This window comes from Myotis lucifugus, unplaced genomic scaffold (assembly GCF_000147115.1).
Source record: "Myotis lucifugus unplaced genomic scaffold, Myoluc2.0 scaffold_317, whole genome shotgun sequence".
Classification (NCBI taxonomy): Eukaryota; Metazoa; Chordata; class Mammalia; order Chiroptera; family Vespertilionidae; genus Myotis; species Myotis lucifugus.
Window position 1 is genome coordinate 1158507 of NW_005871365.1, and position 15772 is coordinate 1174278.

The window sequence follows — 15772 nt, forward strand, 5'->3', positions numbered from 1 at the left end:
CTTTTTTATAACTTTGCTGTGGCTTTCCAGAACTCATGAGAAGCACCTGGCAACTCTATCTTGCCAAACCTGAGGCTGCTGGCTTCTCTCAGGGAGTAAAAATGCTTTTCCCCCTCCCCCCTCCCCTCTCCCTCTCTGCATTCTCTCCTTAGGGAGGCTTTTAACCATTTGCTCAGTGGCCTTGGCTGGAAGGTAATGGCTGGTTAGCTACAAGCTGGCTGCACATTCCCCAGGCTGTTTGGCCTTGTTTGAACTTTCCCGTCTCAGTTTCCCTGTTCCTCCTGCCCTGGGATCCTGTAACAAAACCACCACCACCACCACCACCATCATCTTCACCACCACCACCACCACCACCATCATCATCATCTTCACCATCATCATCATCATCATCATCATCTTCACCCGCACATCTTTTCTCCAAACAACCATTTTACTCCATCTGTACCAAAATTAGCCCAAATATTCTACCTTCGTTTTATTGGTAAAATAAAAACGTCAAAATACTCCATAGTACTCTGAAAGGAGTAATTGCTCAATTAATGTTTTAAATATATGAATAATGATTCGTTCAGAATTTAATCTTTTTCCTGAAATTAGGAGAGGATTAGGTTGTGATGCTTCTTAAAAGTTTGCAGTTCACTAAAGAATGGTAGGACATATTTTTATAGCCAAAATTTCTCCCGTCTTGGCTAAAGGGTGCCCGCATTTCAGCAACACTGGCCTGTGCAGATGATGCGTCAGTGAGCAATCTGTGTTTACAGATAAAGGGGAATATTGATTTGCTTACTCTCCACCTGAAAAGAGGCGATTAGAGAACAAGTTGAGCTGGAAAGCATTTGTCTAAAGCTCGTGCTACAAAATGCACGATACGGAATTATTCAGTATAAATTAGAAATGGAGGGTAAAGACATTGTTTTTGATAATCCATAGTTTTTAAATGATAATTATATAAATATTTACTTTTTCTTCAAGTAGCACAGAATACATGTTGTCATAGAGAATGGTTATATCCTCCATTAGATAGAGAAAATTTAATGGACACATTTGTAAAATATTTCCAAAATTTAAAAATTATTTTATGTATTTTATTATCTTAGAAAATTATTTGATGATTTTATTAATTATGGGAAAATGGAAGGATACTGGGCATAGGGTTAGAATAGGGAGGAGGAAGTTTTACAACTAGGATGCACATTTCTCAGAAGAATTTTCCCTAATTATCAGTATTTACATTGTACTTAGCCATATTTTATATTCAAACACCTGTTTTATTACTTGTATTTTAGGGTGAAGATGGTTTCCCAGGATTCAAAGGTGACATGGGTCTTAAAGGTGACAGAGTAAGTGAAAAGAAAATTTCCACTAGTACATACAATTATGTGCATGAGTGTGTGAGTGTCTGTCTGTGTGTGTGTGAGTGTGTGCATACTCTTTTATTTAAATATTGGAAGTGCCAGCACAGGATAAATAAAAATGTTTGTATTACACAAGATATTACTCACTTGGTTTTTATATAAAAGTTAGGTGTTTTAATCTTTGTGAAGATAATATAATCAATTGTCTTTTGGGTGTTCTATTAAATTTCCATATTTATAGACATTTTAAAAAATCGATGATAAAATTGCTTGAAAGAAGTAACATAATGGATTTCTTCTCAATTTAGTTGTATGTAGTGAGCTATGCTGCCTGGAACCTATATACCTGCAACTTGTATGAATTTGTATTATATGGTGGTTTTGAATTTTTGACTAAAAAAAAAGCCTTTTTTCTGGTAATGAGTGTCTAGAAAACAAACAAAAATGTGAGTCGCCTGAAGTAAATTAACATTTTATTGGGAAGATTTATTTAATAACTAACATAATAGTAGCTAATCAATCTGAAAAAGAAGCAAACTGTAGAACATTTGGTTCCCTAAAGTTCATATAAAGCCTGTTCCCAGGATGGTGGCTACACCTTTCATATCCTAGTACCTAGTGCAGATGAAAACCACGTCTAAGATGGAGAACTTCTTAAAATATTCCACACAGTGATTTCCAAAGTTGCTATTGTCAGAGAGGAACAAGTATTTTTTTCTACTATCCTGCTAGGTTCTCTGGCTGGAGCCCTTTAAAATCAGACTGACAGTAGAGGGATTAGCAAGAGAAAATAAGAAGTTTGCTAGCTGGTGCATCATGTTTACACCTGGGAGCACTCAGTGATGACTAGTAGTAGCTCAAAGGGGTGGTTGGAACTTTGGCTTAGATAGCATTTAGAAAAGGAACAATACATTTTTAGAGACGTGAGGAGACACAGGAAGAGGACGTTGAGTTCCTGGGACTGCAGATAGTTGGAAGCACATAAAAGGGACACGAACGGCTCTTTAGTAAAATGTGTTGTAGAAACCCCTCCTGTCTGCTTCTGGCTCCAGGTCATAAAGGACTCATTGTCTCCAGTGATTGCCTCCTGTCCTTTCTGGTTGTAAGGGGAGGAAGGACGCCTTTGCAAATTTAAGGCTTTATTTTAGGCAATTAAGGAGCAGGCAGAGAATTTTTTAAAAAATGAAACTTATTAGGGGAAAACTGGTTAAAACATCATATAGGTTTCAAGTGTACCGTTGTATGGCATACCATCTTTTATTGCATATATCAGCTTCTCAATTGCCTTTAGGTCAAAATAATTGTGATGACAAAGTGGCATAATGGGGCTGGCATCTCCTGCCACCCTATTATTATCTAATCTTGATTCTTATTTCTCTCTCTCTTTCATTCTGCAACACAGATGCATTAAAATTAATTTAATATGATGCATAGTAGCATGGGCTACTGTAGGTTGTCCAGTGTCAAACTATATCAGTTGTTTGTTAATTAACATCCAACACGTTCAAGCCTCGTTGTCATAGATAAAACATGAGCAAACAGGCCAGGAGGTGAAGAACATGACGTTCTGATAGGCGATAATCTCAGCCATTCAATCTCCAATCTATTTTAAGTTTCAAAAATGCTGTTACTCTGCGTTTCAGGGAGAAGTTGGTCAATTAGGTCCGAGAGGAGAAGATGGCCCTGAAGGCCCCAAAGGCCGAGCAGGTCCCACTGGGGACCCCGGTCCTTCCGGTCAAGCAGGAGAGAAGGTCAGTGAGCAACTCTCCGTCCACAGATGCCCTTGAAGAAAATGCTCCGTGTCACTGACAAGTGCTTTTAATGATCCATGTGGGGAATCTAGAGGATCCTGTTAAATTCAAGCACATCCATACATAGTTGTGAGCCGCTTAGCGACAGGAACGCGTTGCTAGGTGATTTTATTCTCTGCAAACATCGCCGAGAGCCCTCAGGGCTTGTCTGCCTATTGTCCATCTGTGCAGGGCTGACCTGAAGTCAGACCACTCTTTAGTTCAGTCTATAATGGAAAGGTCAGAACTATAATCCTAATTTTTTACCTGGATTCATCTAGTAAAATACCCCATTCATTAAGTACTGCTCATCTTTTAACGTAGGACGTAGTAACTTGGACTTGTTTTTATTTTGTCTAAATGTACATATGAAAGACTGATACTATGTGCGTCTAATGTTTAAGATTTTGGCACATATTTTATAAAGTGCCCTTTCATAAGATCTTAAGAAAAATGAATCACAGTAAAATTCCACAGACACCTTTTATTCATCTATTTAATTTAGTTTCCTCTCCATCTATGATTTTTAAGTTGATGGTTTTCCAGGGAGGCCATTTTTTGTTAGTATAGCATTTTCACCCTCCAAGTATTTGTAACACATCTTTGGACACCACTGTTACTTATCTGTTGGTTTTAGCACTTTTTACATGGAGATGTAATCTCATTGCATGAGAACAACATAGTTGCATATACAGGCGACCACCTGCAGGAGTTAACACTCCACAGAAATCATTACTTAGCCATAACTTGCAACCTATGTATATTTATTGATGCAGATACTTGAGAGAAAAAAAGAAGAAACTGCTCAAAATTGGGGCAGAATTTCTTAATATAGTTATTTAACTTTACTTACTCAGTGAAAAAAGGGTAAAGAACTTGTGAACGCTGGCTTTATATTTACAGCGAGAACTGAACTACTTTTATCAAAAGGATGAACTTTCTAATCGACATCACCTAACTTTCGGTGACATGGAATGCTGGGGAGCTTAGGTGTTTTCTTTACTCCGGGTAACAGCTCACCAAGGCTCCCAGCCCTCACATAGTCGGGCTCTGTGTCCCAGAGAGGCCCTGTCACTCAGGCAGCACAGGGGGAGGGCGTGACCATGGGCACATTGGAAACGTGTCTGAAGCATCCTTTTTCCTCTTCAGATGAAGACAGAGAGTGAAAGTGTGGCAGAAACTTGCAGATCTTTCTTTCTAGTGACAAATATGTGGTCCTTCTAGAAAAATGACTAAAATGATCATTTTAGCTTAATTCAACCTAGAATTTTTTTTTTTAACTTTAGGGGAAACTTGGTGTTCCAGGATTGCCCGGGTACCCAGGAAGACAAGGTCCAAAGGTAAAGTAATTAGCTTGGTTTTTAGAGTTTATTTACTAACATTTTGTAGAAACAGTTAAGATTGTTTACCTTTATTTTTTTTGGGGGGGGGGCATATAATATGATAGTATCTTGAAATTTCACTTCCACTCATTCAAAATTATTAATTATTAGACCTGTTAGATCTTATAATTTAAAGTGTGTTATCAAAGATGCACATAGATTGCCATATCATAATTTAAAAAAAATTTTTGATAACTATTTCAGTGCAGTTGTTTCCCTTTGTAAGCCTATCTACTTTACCTAATGCATTTATTACTATTTTAAGGTTATCTGTATTGTTGAAAGTTTTACAGATGTCCCCCCCTTCCCCTGTCATTGATCTCCTCCACCCCGCACCCCCCCCCAGGCCTTCTCCACCCTCTTGTCTGTGCCCAGGGGCTATGCACACATGTATGTACGATCTTTGGTTAATCTCTTCCTGCCTCCCCCCCCCTTCCCTCTGAGATTTGTCTGTCTGTTCCATGCTTCCATGGCAAAATGTCAAAATATCTTGGGGGGTGGGGCACCATTCAACCCCCTACACCACCTAAATGCTATATTTTTCTAATTGAAGTATATGTATGTTATGGATAAACATAGATGGTTTTAAAAATACATGTTTACCGTGGTGCACTAATTTTTCTCAAGCTAATTTATAGAACGTCGTTACGGCTGCACTTGTTGCATTGACTAGATATAGTCAAGTGGTTAAACGAGTTAATATATAAATTCTTGTTATTGATATTAAGGTTGTTAAATACCCATGAGATTATCTATCTGTCTATCTACCATCCATCTCTGTTTGACCATTCAGGCTTGACAGGTATAGTAGGTAGAAATAAATCCTAATTATATAACAATCCCCAAACATGTATCTATTAATAAGCTTCACAAATAATCAGTGGGAGAGGGAAATGTCCTTTCCCCTCACAAATGTGAAAACAGGCACTCGTCGTCATGTGACAGCACTATTTGAGGTTTACTGTGTGGTCTTGTAATTTTCCTAGAAAAATTATTTTCTAGAAAATACATATTATACATATTACTAGAGGCCCAGTGCACGGCATTTGTGCACTGGGGGGTGTGGGAGTCCCTCAGCCTGACCTGCATCCTCTCCAATCTGGGAGCCCTCAGGAGAGCCCTCTCCAATCTAGGAGTTTCTGTCTGTCTTTGCAATCATATGAGCGAATTGTCTGAGACCTCAACTCAGTTTGGTTTGTTGCTCACAGAATAATAGAGGCTTTTTTTTTTTCTTTGCTTCATTGGTGGAGATTTCCTGGAAGTTTTAGGATATCTTCCCTTTAATTTTTCCTAGATACTCTGATTTTACTTATGTCTCTCACCTTTGCTTTCCCTCCATCCCCCACCACAACAGTAACTTGCTCCAGGCTCACTTTGCTCTAGTGTCTAGGACAGTGGTTCTCAACCTTCCTAATGCCGCGACCCTTTAATACAGTTCCTCATGTTGTGGTGACCCCTAATTTCATTGTTACAAATTGAACATAATTAAAGCATAGTGATTAATCACAAAAACAATATGTAATTATATATGTGTTTTCTGATGGTCTTAGGCAACCCCTGTGAAAGGGTCATTAGACCCCCAAAGGGGTCACGACCCACAGGTTGAGAACCACTGGTCTAGGAGATCCATCTGCCACCAGAACTACAATTCCCAGCATTCCTGGTGCTCCCCGAGCTCTTGGTTTTCCCTTCCTGCTCTGACTCCGCCATCCCATGGCCTTCCACTCTGCCAAGTCCTCCAAGCCGCCAGCTCTCCCTCTCTGCTCTCCATCTGGCAGCTTGGGGAGCCAAGTTCCCCAAGCCACTCCACTTTCCGCCGGCTCTCCCGCTCTGCTCTCCGCCTGGCGCCTGTGCATGCAAATTGACCCGCCATCTTTGTCGGGTTAATTTGCATAGTCACTCCTGATTGGCTGGTGAGTGTAGTGGAGGGACGGCCAATTTACATGTTTCTCTTTTATTATATAGGATAATTCCTATTTCCTCTGTAGTAGGAGGTGAACATGAGCCTTTGAGCCTGGTAAAGTAAGAGTCCTATGGCTCTGATTTTAAAATAATCCAGGCATCATTCACTGTCTGTGGCTGTGTTTCAAGCACTGATCAGGAATTTTCCCATTAACTACCATCCCTGCTCCCCTGTCCTGCCTCTCAGGTACCTGCTTTTCAAATGCCAGCATTTCTCACAAGTGCTAGGAGTGAGAGAAGACATTCCTGGCACAGCCCTGGGGTTCAGCTCTCCTCAGGTTACTCCCAGAATTACTGATCTAATTAGAAGGGTGAATTTCAGTTATGCTGGTGCTTTGGTTTAAAAACACAAAACTGTCATGTTATTTGAATTTCCTTTTATGAGTTTGACATTCTTATGTTTTGCTGTTTTTCACAGGTCAATTCTCTGTTCAATATTCTTTGAGTTTGGGGTTTATTATTAGTATTAGCAAAATGCTTCAGCATGACTAGAGAAGTGTTTCTTTCTAGCAGAATCAAACATTTTCCTTTATATTAAGGTTGTTAAATACACATGAGACTCTCTAGCTTAAATGTTTGAAATTTTAGTCTTTATTATTTTCTATAACTTTTCTTCATACATTTTATTCTATGCTCAGAAACCATTTATGTTTCTCAGTTCTACAATAAAAAATGATTGGCACATCCAAGATCAAAGATAACTTCAAAGATAACTTTCCTATGTGGAAGCCAGTGAATTTTAAATAGATTTAAATCTTTTTTGTATTAAAAGTGAAAATTGGCTGCTGAAATTCTTCAAGCAATTTAAAGACTATAATTAGACAATATAATGTATCCAGTATCTTACTAGCAAAATCTTGGTGGGTATTAAAAGATGCACCCATCCTGTGTACCATAAAGTGATAGGTAGCTATTTCAAAAAGTAACATCTATTTTAAGACAGGACACTTTGATAGTTAAAACAGCGTTTAAAACAATTTTTATATTTCACACTGACTGAGCCTTTTATGCCATTAACCTTTGACTTTTGACCTTTTGCTTGCTGTTTGCTTTTTCTATTGAAAAGCAGATGATGCTTCTGTGTGGAACTTACATATTTGGTGATAATTCCTTCCGTGAGAAAGAAAAGAATGATTTAGTACAAACTGCCCAGTTGTTAGCTTGGACATTTTTGTCTGTTTCCCATACATTTCTTAGAGCAGAAGCTATATAAGAAAATAAATTTATCAAAAATGAAATTGATGCATAAGAGCCATTTGTTTTAGTGGAGTTTCTCTAAATGTGTTACCTATCCATGCCACTCGGGACAGCAGTGAATATTTGTCCCTAAATAAAATCTGATAGAAGTAAATTATTTCCATATTCAGTTATTCTCGCTTATCAAATTCCCAGCGTATCACAAAGTAATACTGCACCAGACACAACTATCTGATTCTCTGTAGAGAAAGAAAAGAGGCTTTGAAAGCCTTCAAAAATGTAATTTGCAGACCTCTCCCCCATGCTGTGAACATTAGGCGTCCTAGCGCTTGTCCTAGGGTCGGACATAGTCGTCTGTGGGCGTCAGATCTAGTGGGAAACGGGTTTGGGTTAGTGCTCTGACCATCAGCTGCCACAGGCTTTGCACGCTTTCCTGACTTGGGGAGGAAATGGGAATTGACAGCCTCCATTCTGCACGTGTGACCTGGAGAAACTGTTAATAATGCGGATTCCTGAGTCAAAGGTCCGAGAGGGACCTGGCGATCTGGATGTCGGCAATCGCTCCAGGTTTTTTTGACACAGAGCAGCCTTTTACCACGTGGAGAAACAGTCAGGGGTAATTCAGTCCAAATGAGCGGATAAAAAAAAGCAAAAAGTGTCTTCCAGTCAAAGAAGGCTCATTATATTTCTGTTTGTGCCTGGGACACGTGTCAACAGGACTGCCTTCTGCTCTTCGATGGGCATTTCATCGTTGTTGCATTTAATTCCCACGATGGTCCAAATGGGAACAGTGAGTCTTGGGGAGCTCGCCCTCTACCCCGCCCCCGTTCTGATCATTAGCAAGTTGAACAGCACGGACTGGAACCCTAATCTGCTCTATTTCATGAGACAGTACCGAGGCCACAGCCACAGTCGAGCTCACAGGAATCTCTGAGCAGATGGAAGTCTGGACATGTATGTGCCCAGGGAGAAATGGGGAACTAGGGTGCAGTTCATTTCTAAAATGTGGCTGTTTGTAGAGGAAATGACATAACACTTTGACTGTGTGTATTACATCTTTAGCCATTTATTGCTGTCATTGTCATTTTTAATATATATATATAATGTATTTCAGAGAGGAAAGGAGAGGAGAGAGAGAAACATCAATGATGAGAGAGAATCATTGATCAGCTGCCTTCTGCACACCCCCTACTGGGGATGGAGCCCATAACCCGGGCATGTGCCCTGACCGGGAATTGAACAGTGACCTCCTGGTTCATAGGTAGACGCTCTACCACTGAGCCACCTCGGCCGGGCTCATTGTCAGTTTTACACCCTGCCTTCCTTGATCCCGATCTCCCCCAAATTCCCTGGTACCTGTAAGCTGTTGCCTGGCCTCATTTCGCAGAAGAGAAAACAACAACTCTGTTCAAGGAGAATGAGTAACGCTCCCAAGGTACTTAGGTGAATACATGATAAAGACAAGTCTTGAATTTATGCCTTTGAAATTCCCAGAGCAGGACTGTGACGCTGGCCCGCCTGCCTTAGAGCTCAGCTAGTTCTGACCAGCCAGACATCACACAGGCAAGGTGGAGGGAGATTTCGGTGTCTGTGACTTGACCCAGTTCTAAAGGCATGAAATCATTCAATGAAGAGTGCTGTGTAGACTCATCCCAGAGTGTTACTTCAGGACAATATAGTATAAAGTGCTCATCTTAATATTTGATTATTAATATTGAAACATAGGATTCTTCTTCAGAGTTGAAGCAAGTATGAAGAGTTAGACGTTAATCATTTACTGACTATAAATTGCCCATTGTCTGTAGTTGGTCTTTTCTAATATGAGAAATGACATATTTGATTCATGATTTTACCAAAAGTAAAAAACTGAAAATCTGTTTTATCTGTTCAAGCTTCCAATGCCCTCAGGATTGCCGACGCCCCTGTAAGTTTGTCCTTAAATACATGGGTGGAGCTTGTATGCACATTAAGGATCACTTTCCATTGAAATATGACCAGCTTGTGAGAAGCACTGTGTTCCCCAAGATTCCCGCTTGTGGTTAAATGTCAGCTACCAAGTTCATGGTTCTTGTTTTCTTCTTTGCAGGGTTCCACTGGATTTCCCGGGTCCCCAGGGGCCAACGGGGAGAAAGGCGCACGGGTACGATGCTCAAGTCTATCGCTCTGGCCTCGCTAGTGTAATGTCCTTGCCGAGGCCCCCTCCCAGCCCAGGCCCGGCTCCCTGTGCCCACCAACCCTGACCCAGTCTCAACTGTCTTTGCAGGGCGTCGCGGGCAAGCCAGGCCCTCGCGGGCAGCGCGGTCCCACGGTGGGTACCTTACATCCAACCCACATTTTCGTTTCGGACTTAATGTTCCCAGATGATTTTCTCCAGGAATAACAATGTCTCCAGGGCCTCTGGCTTGGCGTGAGAGCGACATGGTCTTCTGTTCTCTGCAGGGTCCTCGGGGTTCGAGAGGAGCGCGAGGCCCCACTGGGAAGCCAGGTCCGAAGGTACTGTCCGCGCCTGTCTCCTCGGGCTTCGCTGTAAGCGCTCCGTCCGGGGACGATGCTGGGAGCAGGACTCTCACCAGGTTTTTCCTTCTGTTGTTGGCAGGGCACTTCGGGCGGTGATGGCCCCCCAGGCCCTCCTGGCGAGAGAGTAAGTATGAGACGGGCACATCAGATAGAATCGATTCGAAGATTTTGCAAGTGATTACATTTCTAGGAAAGGGAACACGTGTCTGCAGCACACATCCACGGCCGCCCACAAAACCCAGCGAGAGCTGAAACATTCCTAGTCTTTAACTGACTCCTCTTAAAGAAAGTTTCATCTTCCTACTTTTTATTTGTTTTTTAATCCTCACCCGAGAATATTTTTCCATTGACTTTTAAGGAAAGTGGAAGAGAGACGGAAAGACAGAGAAACATCGATGTGAGAGAAACACATCGATTGGTTGCCTCCTGCACAAGCCCTGACCAGGGCCCAGGCCGGGGAGGAGCCTGCAACCTTAGTACATGCCCTTGACTGGAATCAAACCCGGGACTCTTCAGTCCGCAGGCTGACACTCTATCCACTGAGCCAACTGGCTACGGCATCTTTCTATTTTTAAAAAATATTTTTATTCATTTTTAGAGAGGAAGGGAGAGGGAGAGAGAGAAAAATTGATGGGGCTGCCTCCTATATACCCCCTACTGGGGATCAAGCTCACAATCCAGGCGTGTGCCCCAACAGGGAATCGAACCAGCGACCTTTCCAAGAGCACAGGACGATGCCCAACCAACTGAGCCACACCGGCCAGGGTGCATCTTTCTTTTGCACACAGGTTATACGCCACTGAGCTTGTCACAGAAATGAGAGAAATAACACGTGTAATTGGTCCAAGATGTCACTCTTAAACTCAAGCCAAAATAACTTTTTTTCTTTTAAACAGACGCATACACCGATGCCTCCTTCACTTTGTGTTACACGTTGATCCTCATTATGTCCATGGAGCTGGCCAGCAGCATGATGCTGGTACAATGCAAGCTCCCCGCGGCCATTAAATCACAGCCCATGTGCACTCCCATCGAGATAAAACATCTGTTCCCGTAAATAGAAAAACTACTTATTTCCAACTGATGTAAACTCAAGCTAAATGCACATGACGAAGCATGCCCTTTATTTTATTTTAGTTTTTTGGCAAAAAGGATCATTTTTGTAGTCAGATTTTGAAAAGCTATCCTCTTGAAAGAATTTTAAATATTAAATTGAATTACTATGAAAGAAATTAGACTCACTTTAAATATTCTATAATTATTTTTAGAATAATGCAATCATAGACGACATATTTTATATTATTTTTTGAAATTTATAAAGAAGTTTCACAAAAAGAAAAACAGAACTATCCTACAATGTATAACTTAAAACTGAGAATAAGTAAAACTTTTTTGGAATAATGTTGGTATTTGTGACAAATATCAGTAGATGAGACAAAAGAATAAATCCTTAGTTGTAGTCATTTCCAGCTTTGGTTTATATTTAACTAAATTAAACTTCCTACCAAATGTTTCTCACTATTGATGAACTATCCTCAAATTAAGTCCATCCTGTACAATTTGAGCTCATAAATACATACGTTTTGAAATTTTTTATGGACCAAGTCATGTTAGTAAGAAGGTACAGTCAAACTAAGATGGCTGACTCACTGAATGGAGTGGAAGCATTTAAGAAATTGTAGCACAACTAGGAATTTTGTCTTTAAAGCACAAACTAGTGTTTCTTTACGTATTACTTGTGCTTCCCAACATTTCATGATGAACCATGTCTTCACAGTTTTATTTTGGAGCACAGTACTGACCCAATAGCATGCTTATGTGTAATTGTAAAAACACTTCAAGAACAAGAAGAGGATATTTTGAAGATACATTTAAAGGCTGATCCAAAATAAATTTTTCCAAGAAACATTTATACATGTTTTAAATATGTAGAACATATTTCTTGTATTCTGTGGAGTTGGTGCGACATTTCCTCCCTAGTGTACCCTCATTCTCTGCAAAGAATTTTTATAATGAACTGTTTAATTACATCTTAGGCACACAACTGAAAAATGATAGAAATAATATAAAAATATAGGATATCCTACAAGTTAAATATGATCACTCATACTCAGTTATTTGCAGCTCAGGGGTGCCTGTTAGTAAACACTTGGTTAATTCAGCATTCATTTGGATCTGAGATGACCAGATTTAGCAAAAACAAAACAAAATCAAAATAAATAAAATAAGTGAGACATCCAATTAAGGTGAACTTTTACATAAACAATGAATAATTCGTGACATAATTATGTCCCTTGAAATATTTGGGACATATTAAAATCATTATTTATCCAAAATTCAAATTTCACTAGACACTGGGTATTTTATCTGGCAATTCTCATTGAGTTTCAATACTATTTTTACAGAGTCTTTATGTATTTTTTACCCCACCTGGAAACTCTTGATTAATTCAAAAAGAATATGTCAACACTCTTGTGGAATGTTATAAAGAAAGACCCAGTGTTGCATCTTTATTTTCTCTGAGGAAGTGAGTAAAATGAGATACAATCTTCAAAAATAACCTATTTTAAGTACAGAGATTAGTTAAAGGCATCTTCTCTGGTCTTTTTGAGGAAATCACTTATTTGTTTCCTTTTAGTTTATATGACTAGAGTCAGAATAGTTAGAAAGTCCATTTAAAAAAGAATTTTTCTTTTGGGGGATTTGGAATCTAGCTAATGGTCAAAGCAGAGAGTCTGTGGAACTTCCTGGCCCAGCCCTGGCTCACACCTTTAATGTGAACGTGCCGTGTGGCTCTGGGTGCTGAATCGTGTGAAAAGCATCCCCTTCGCTCTTGGCTGAGCCAGGTGATCTCGTGTGTTGCCATAGTCGTCAACGTGGGGAAGAAGCTACGTGCTCGTGTGCTTCATCTGTAGACACAACCCGCGAGGTGTCAAGGCGTGTTGTAAGGCGTGTTCTCAAGTGTCCCCTCTGCTCTTGACTTTCAGGGCCCTCAAGGACCTCAGGGTCCGGTTGGATTCCCAGGACCAAAAGGCCCTCCTGTAAGTGAGAGTTTTCTGTCTTTCTTCATGTGAGAATGTGCTGCATTTTTGAGAGTCATAGCTTATGTTGAAATCATTTCCCAGATACACACATTGATGACAATTCCTATGAAAACAAAATTGCAATGAATGACGTCACATTCTACAGATATTTTCACTTTGTGATGTTTACTGAGTGTTTCTGGTCATCATGTAATTATATCTTACTAAATATTCTTTCAAAGTGTATCAAAGACTAGACCAACATGAATATTGTTCTCTCTCAATGACTCCTCTACTGCAACTCATACCACTCATGGCATAAAACACTGTGATAGCCAACGTGCCCTTCAAAATACATGTGGTTCTCAGACTTCTCACTGTGTCCTCACTGGTGGAGGGGATGAGGGAGCGCTCTGGAGCATCTGTTGTAGGTCACCTGCCGAAGGTCTCCCCTCAATAACATTACCTTAAGGGTTACGTCTTTACAAAAAATACTGATTTCAGAAAGGAAGGCGGAGGGGGGGGAGAGAGGAAGGAAGGAAGGAAGGAAGGAAGGAAGGAAGGAAGGAAGGAAGGAAGGAAGGAAGGAAGGAAGGAAGGAAGGAAGGAAGGAAGGAAAAGAAACATCAATGATGAGAGAATCATTGGCTGCGAAGGAAGGAAGGAAGGAAGGAAGGAAGGAAGGAAGGAAGGAAGGAAGGAAGGAAGGAAGGAAGGAAGGAAGGAAGGAAGGAAGGAAGGAAAAGAAACATCAATGATGAGAGAATCATTGGCTGCCTCCTGCACGCCCCCTACTGGGGATCGAGCCCACTACCAGGGCATGTGCCCTGACAGGGAATCAAACCGTGACCTCCTGCTTCTTAGGTAGACACTCAACCACGGAGCCACACCATTCAGGCAAGGGTTAGGGTTTTAACATACAAACTTGGGGTGATACAGCTTTTTGGCCATAGCATCACCCGTCTAAGGAGGCTGTTCTGAAAGTGTGGTCCCTAGACCAGCACATCAGCACTCCTGGGATTTGTTAGAAATGCAGTCTTGTCCCAGCCTCACTCACCTACCTGCTCAGAGCCTCAGGGGCGGGCGGGGCGGGGGGGGGTGTTCTTAGCAAAGTCTCCAGGTAGTTCTGACAAATGCTCAACTCTGTTCACCACTGTTCTTGTCTAGACTTGAATGTGCACACAGATCATGTTGGCACCTTGTTAAAAATGTAGATTTTGATTCAATAGGTCTTTGGTGCATTCAGTACAAGTCTTGCAAAAAGGAGCCGTTCAGAACATTCTAAATTAAGATGTTAAAATTTTAAATAAATGTTATATGTGATTACATTATATATTTAAACATGTTGAAAATAATTTATAAATAAATACATATGTTCTCCAATTCTTATTGAGTTTGAACAACCCTCTATTTCACTGTTACTTTCAAATGTGACTTCAGCTCACATCTTCAGAAGATGAATTATTTATTGTGAAATACTGACTTGAATAGTAAATGTTAAGGCAGTCTCTTGCCTTCTACAATAATTTCAGACAGTATGTGCAGTCTACACAGACACATGTACAAGTATGTTTAAAATATTAGTTTAACACTACAGTTTTATTACTGCAAACAGATCAAGAGCAGATTATCTGCATTACTGCATTATAAACAGATTAATGCAAATAGCTAATATTAAATGTAGGATAATAGCTACACATAGGATTCTTTTCATGAGTATTTCGAAGCCACGTGCATAGACCACTGTTTAGCAGCAGAAAAACTAGTGTCATGTGTAACTTGCACATTATCACACCGTTTACTCGTGGGCATATGTTTAAGGATTGTTTCCCTTCGTGCAATGTAACTTTATTGTCAGGGAAAGCCACTTGACCCTCTTTTCCTCAGACTTTTCCAGCCTGTTCTCTCGTGCCTTTCCCACAAGTTTGGAGCCATTGATCATGCATGCGTTCTGTCTCTACGAGGCGTTAGAAGTGTAAGTGCCTCCACTTGAACGGAACGCACTCTTGTTGGAGAGACACGACAATGCTAAGGAACATGCTTTCACTGCAGAGCAGAGTGGTTTTTATACTCTGTTCCTCTGGCAAGTGAAACATTAGAGCATGAGATAGAAGTACCCATCATTTCTCCGGGATGCATTTGCATAATGTTTAGGGAAGAAATGCCTTCATCTCTTTGATGGAGAAGGACATGGTTGTGAAAATGAGCTTATTTCTAAATAAACCCCTTATTCCAACTCAACATAGAAAAAGCATGATGTTCCAAAGCAGATTTATGTATATAGCGCATTTGTTTAAACAAATACAGAGATGTATTTAAATAATTAACATATCATGAGAAGTATATCTGTCATCATTAAAATCTCATTAAAATGGTGGGTTTTCTTCATTTATCCAGAATGGCAAGGCTATGTGTGCCCACCTCTATAAACATGTCTTGAAATGTGAACTGATCCTTAGAATGGCTTCTGAGGAGGATGGATAATTCATAACGCAGCCTAAAGAAGCAGCCTATTGCTCCTAAGTGTCCGAAACATAGGAACCTCA

General features: G+C 40.4%; 1 protein-coding gene across 1 annotated transcript in view; it reads left to right on the forward strand.

Annotated features, from left to right (window-relative positions):
- Window positions 1-15772, forward strand: part of COL11A1 (collagen type XI alpha 1 chain) — a gene marked incomplete at its 5' end in the record, with an annotated part of 138395 nt that overhangs the window by 71360 nt on the left and 51263 nt on the right. Inside the window, 8 exons of the mRNA XM_023764109.1 lie at window positions 1287-1340; window positions 2999-3106; window positions 4432-4485; window positions 9773-9826; window positions 9950-9994; window positions 10126-10179; window positions 10283-10327; window positions 13191-13244. Coding sequence (XP_023619877.1) covers window positions 1287-1340; window positions 2999-3106; window positions 4432-4485; window positions 9773-9826; window positions 9950-9994; window positions 10126-10179; window positions 10283-10327; window positions 13191-13244 — 468 coding nt within the window. The remainder of the gene's footprint in view (window positions 1-1286; window positions 1341-2998; window positions 3107-4431; window positions 4486-9772; window positions 9827-9949; window positions 9995-10125; window positions 10180-10282; window positions 10328-13190; window positions 13245-15772) is intronic.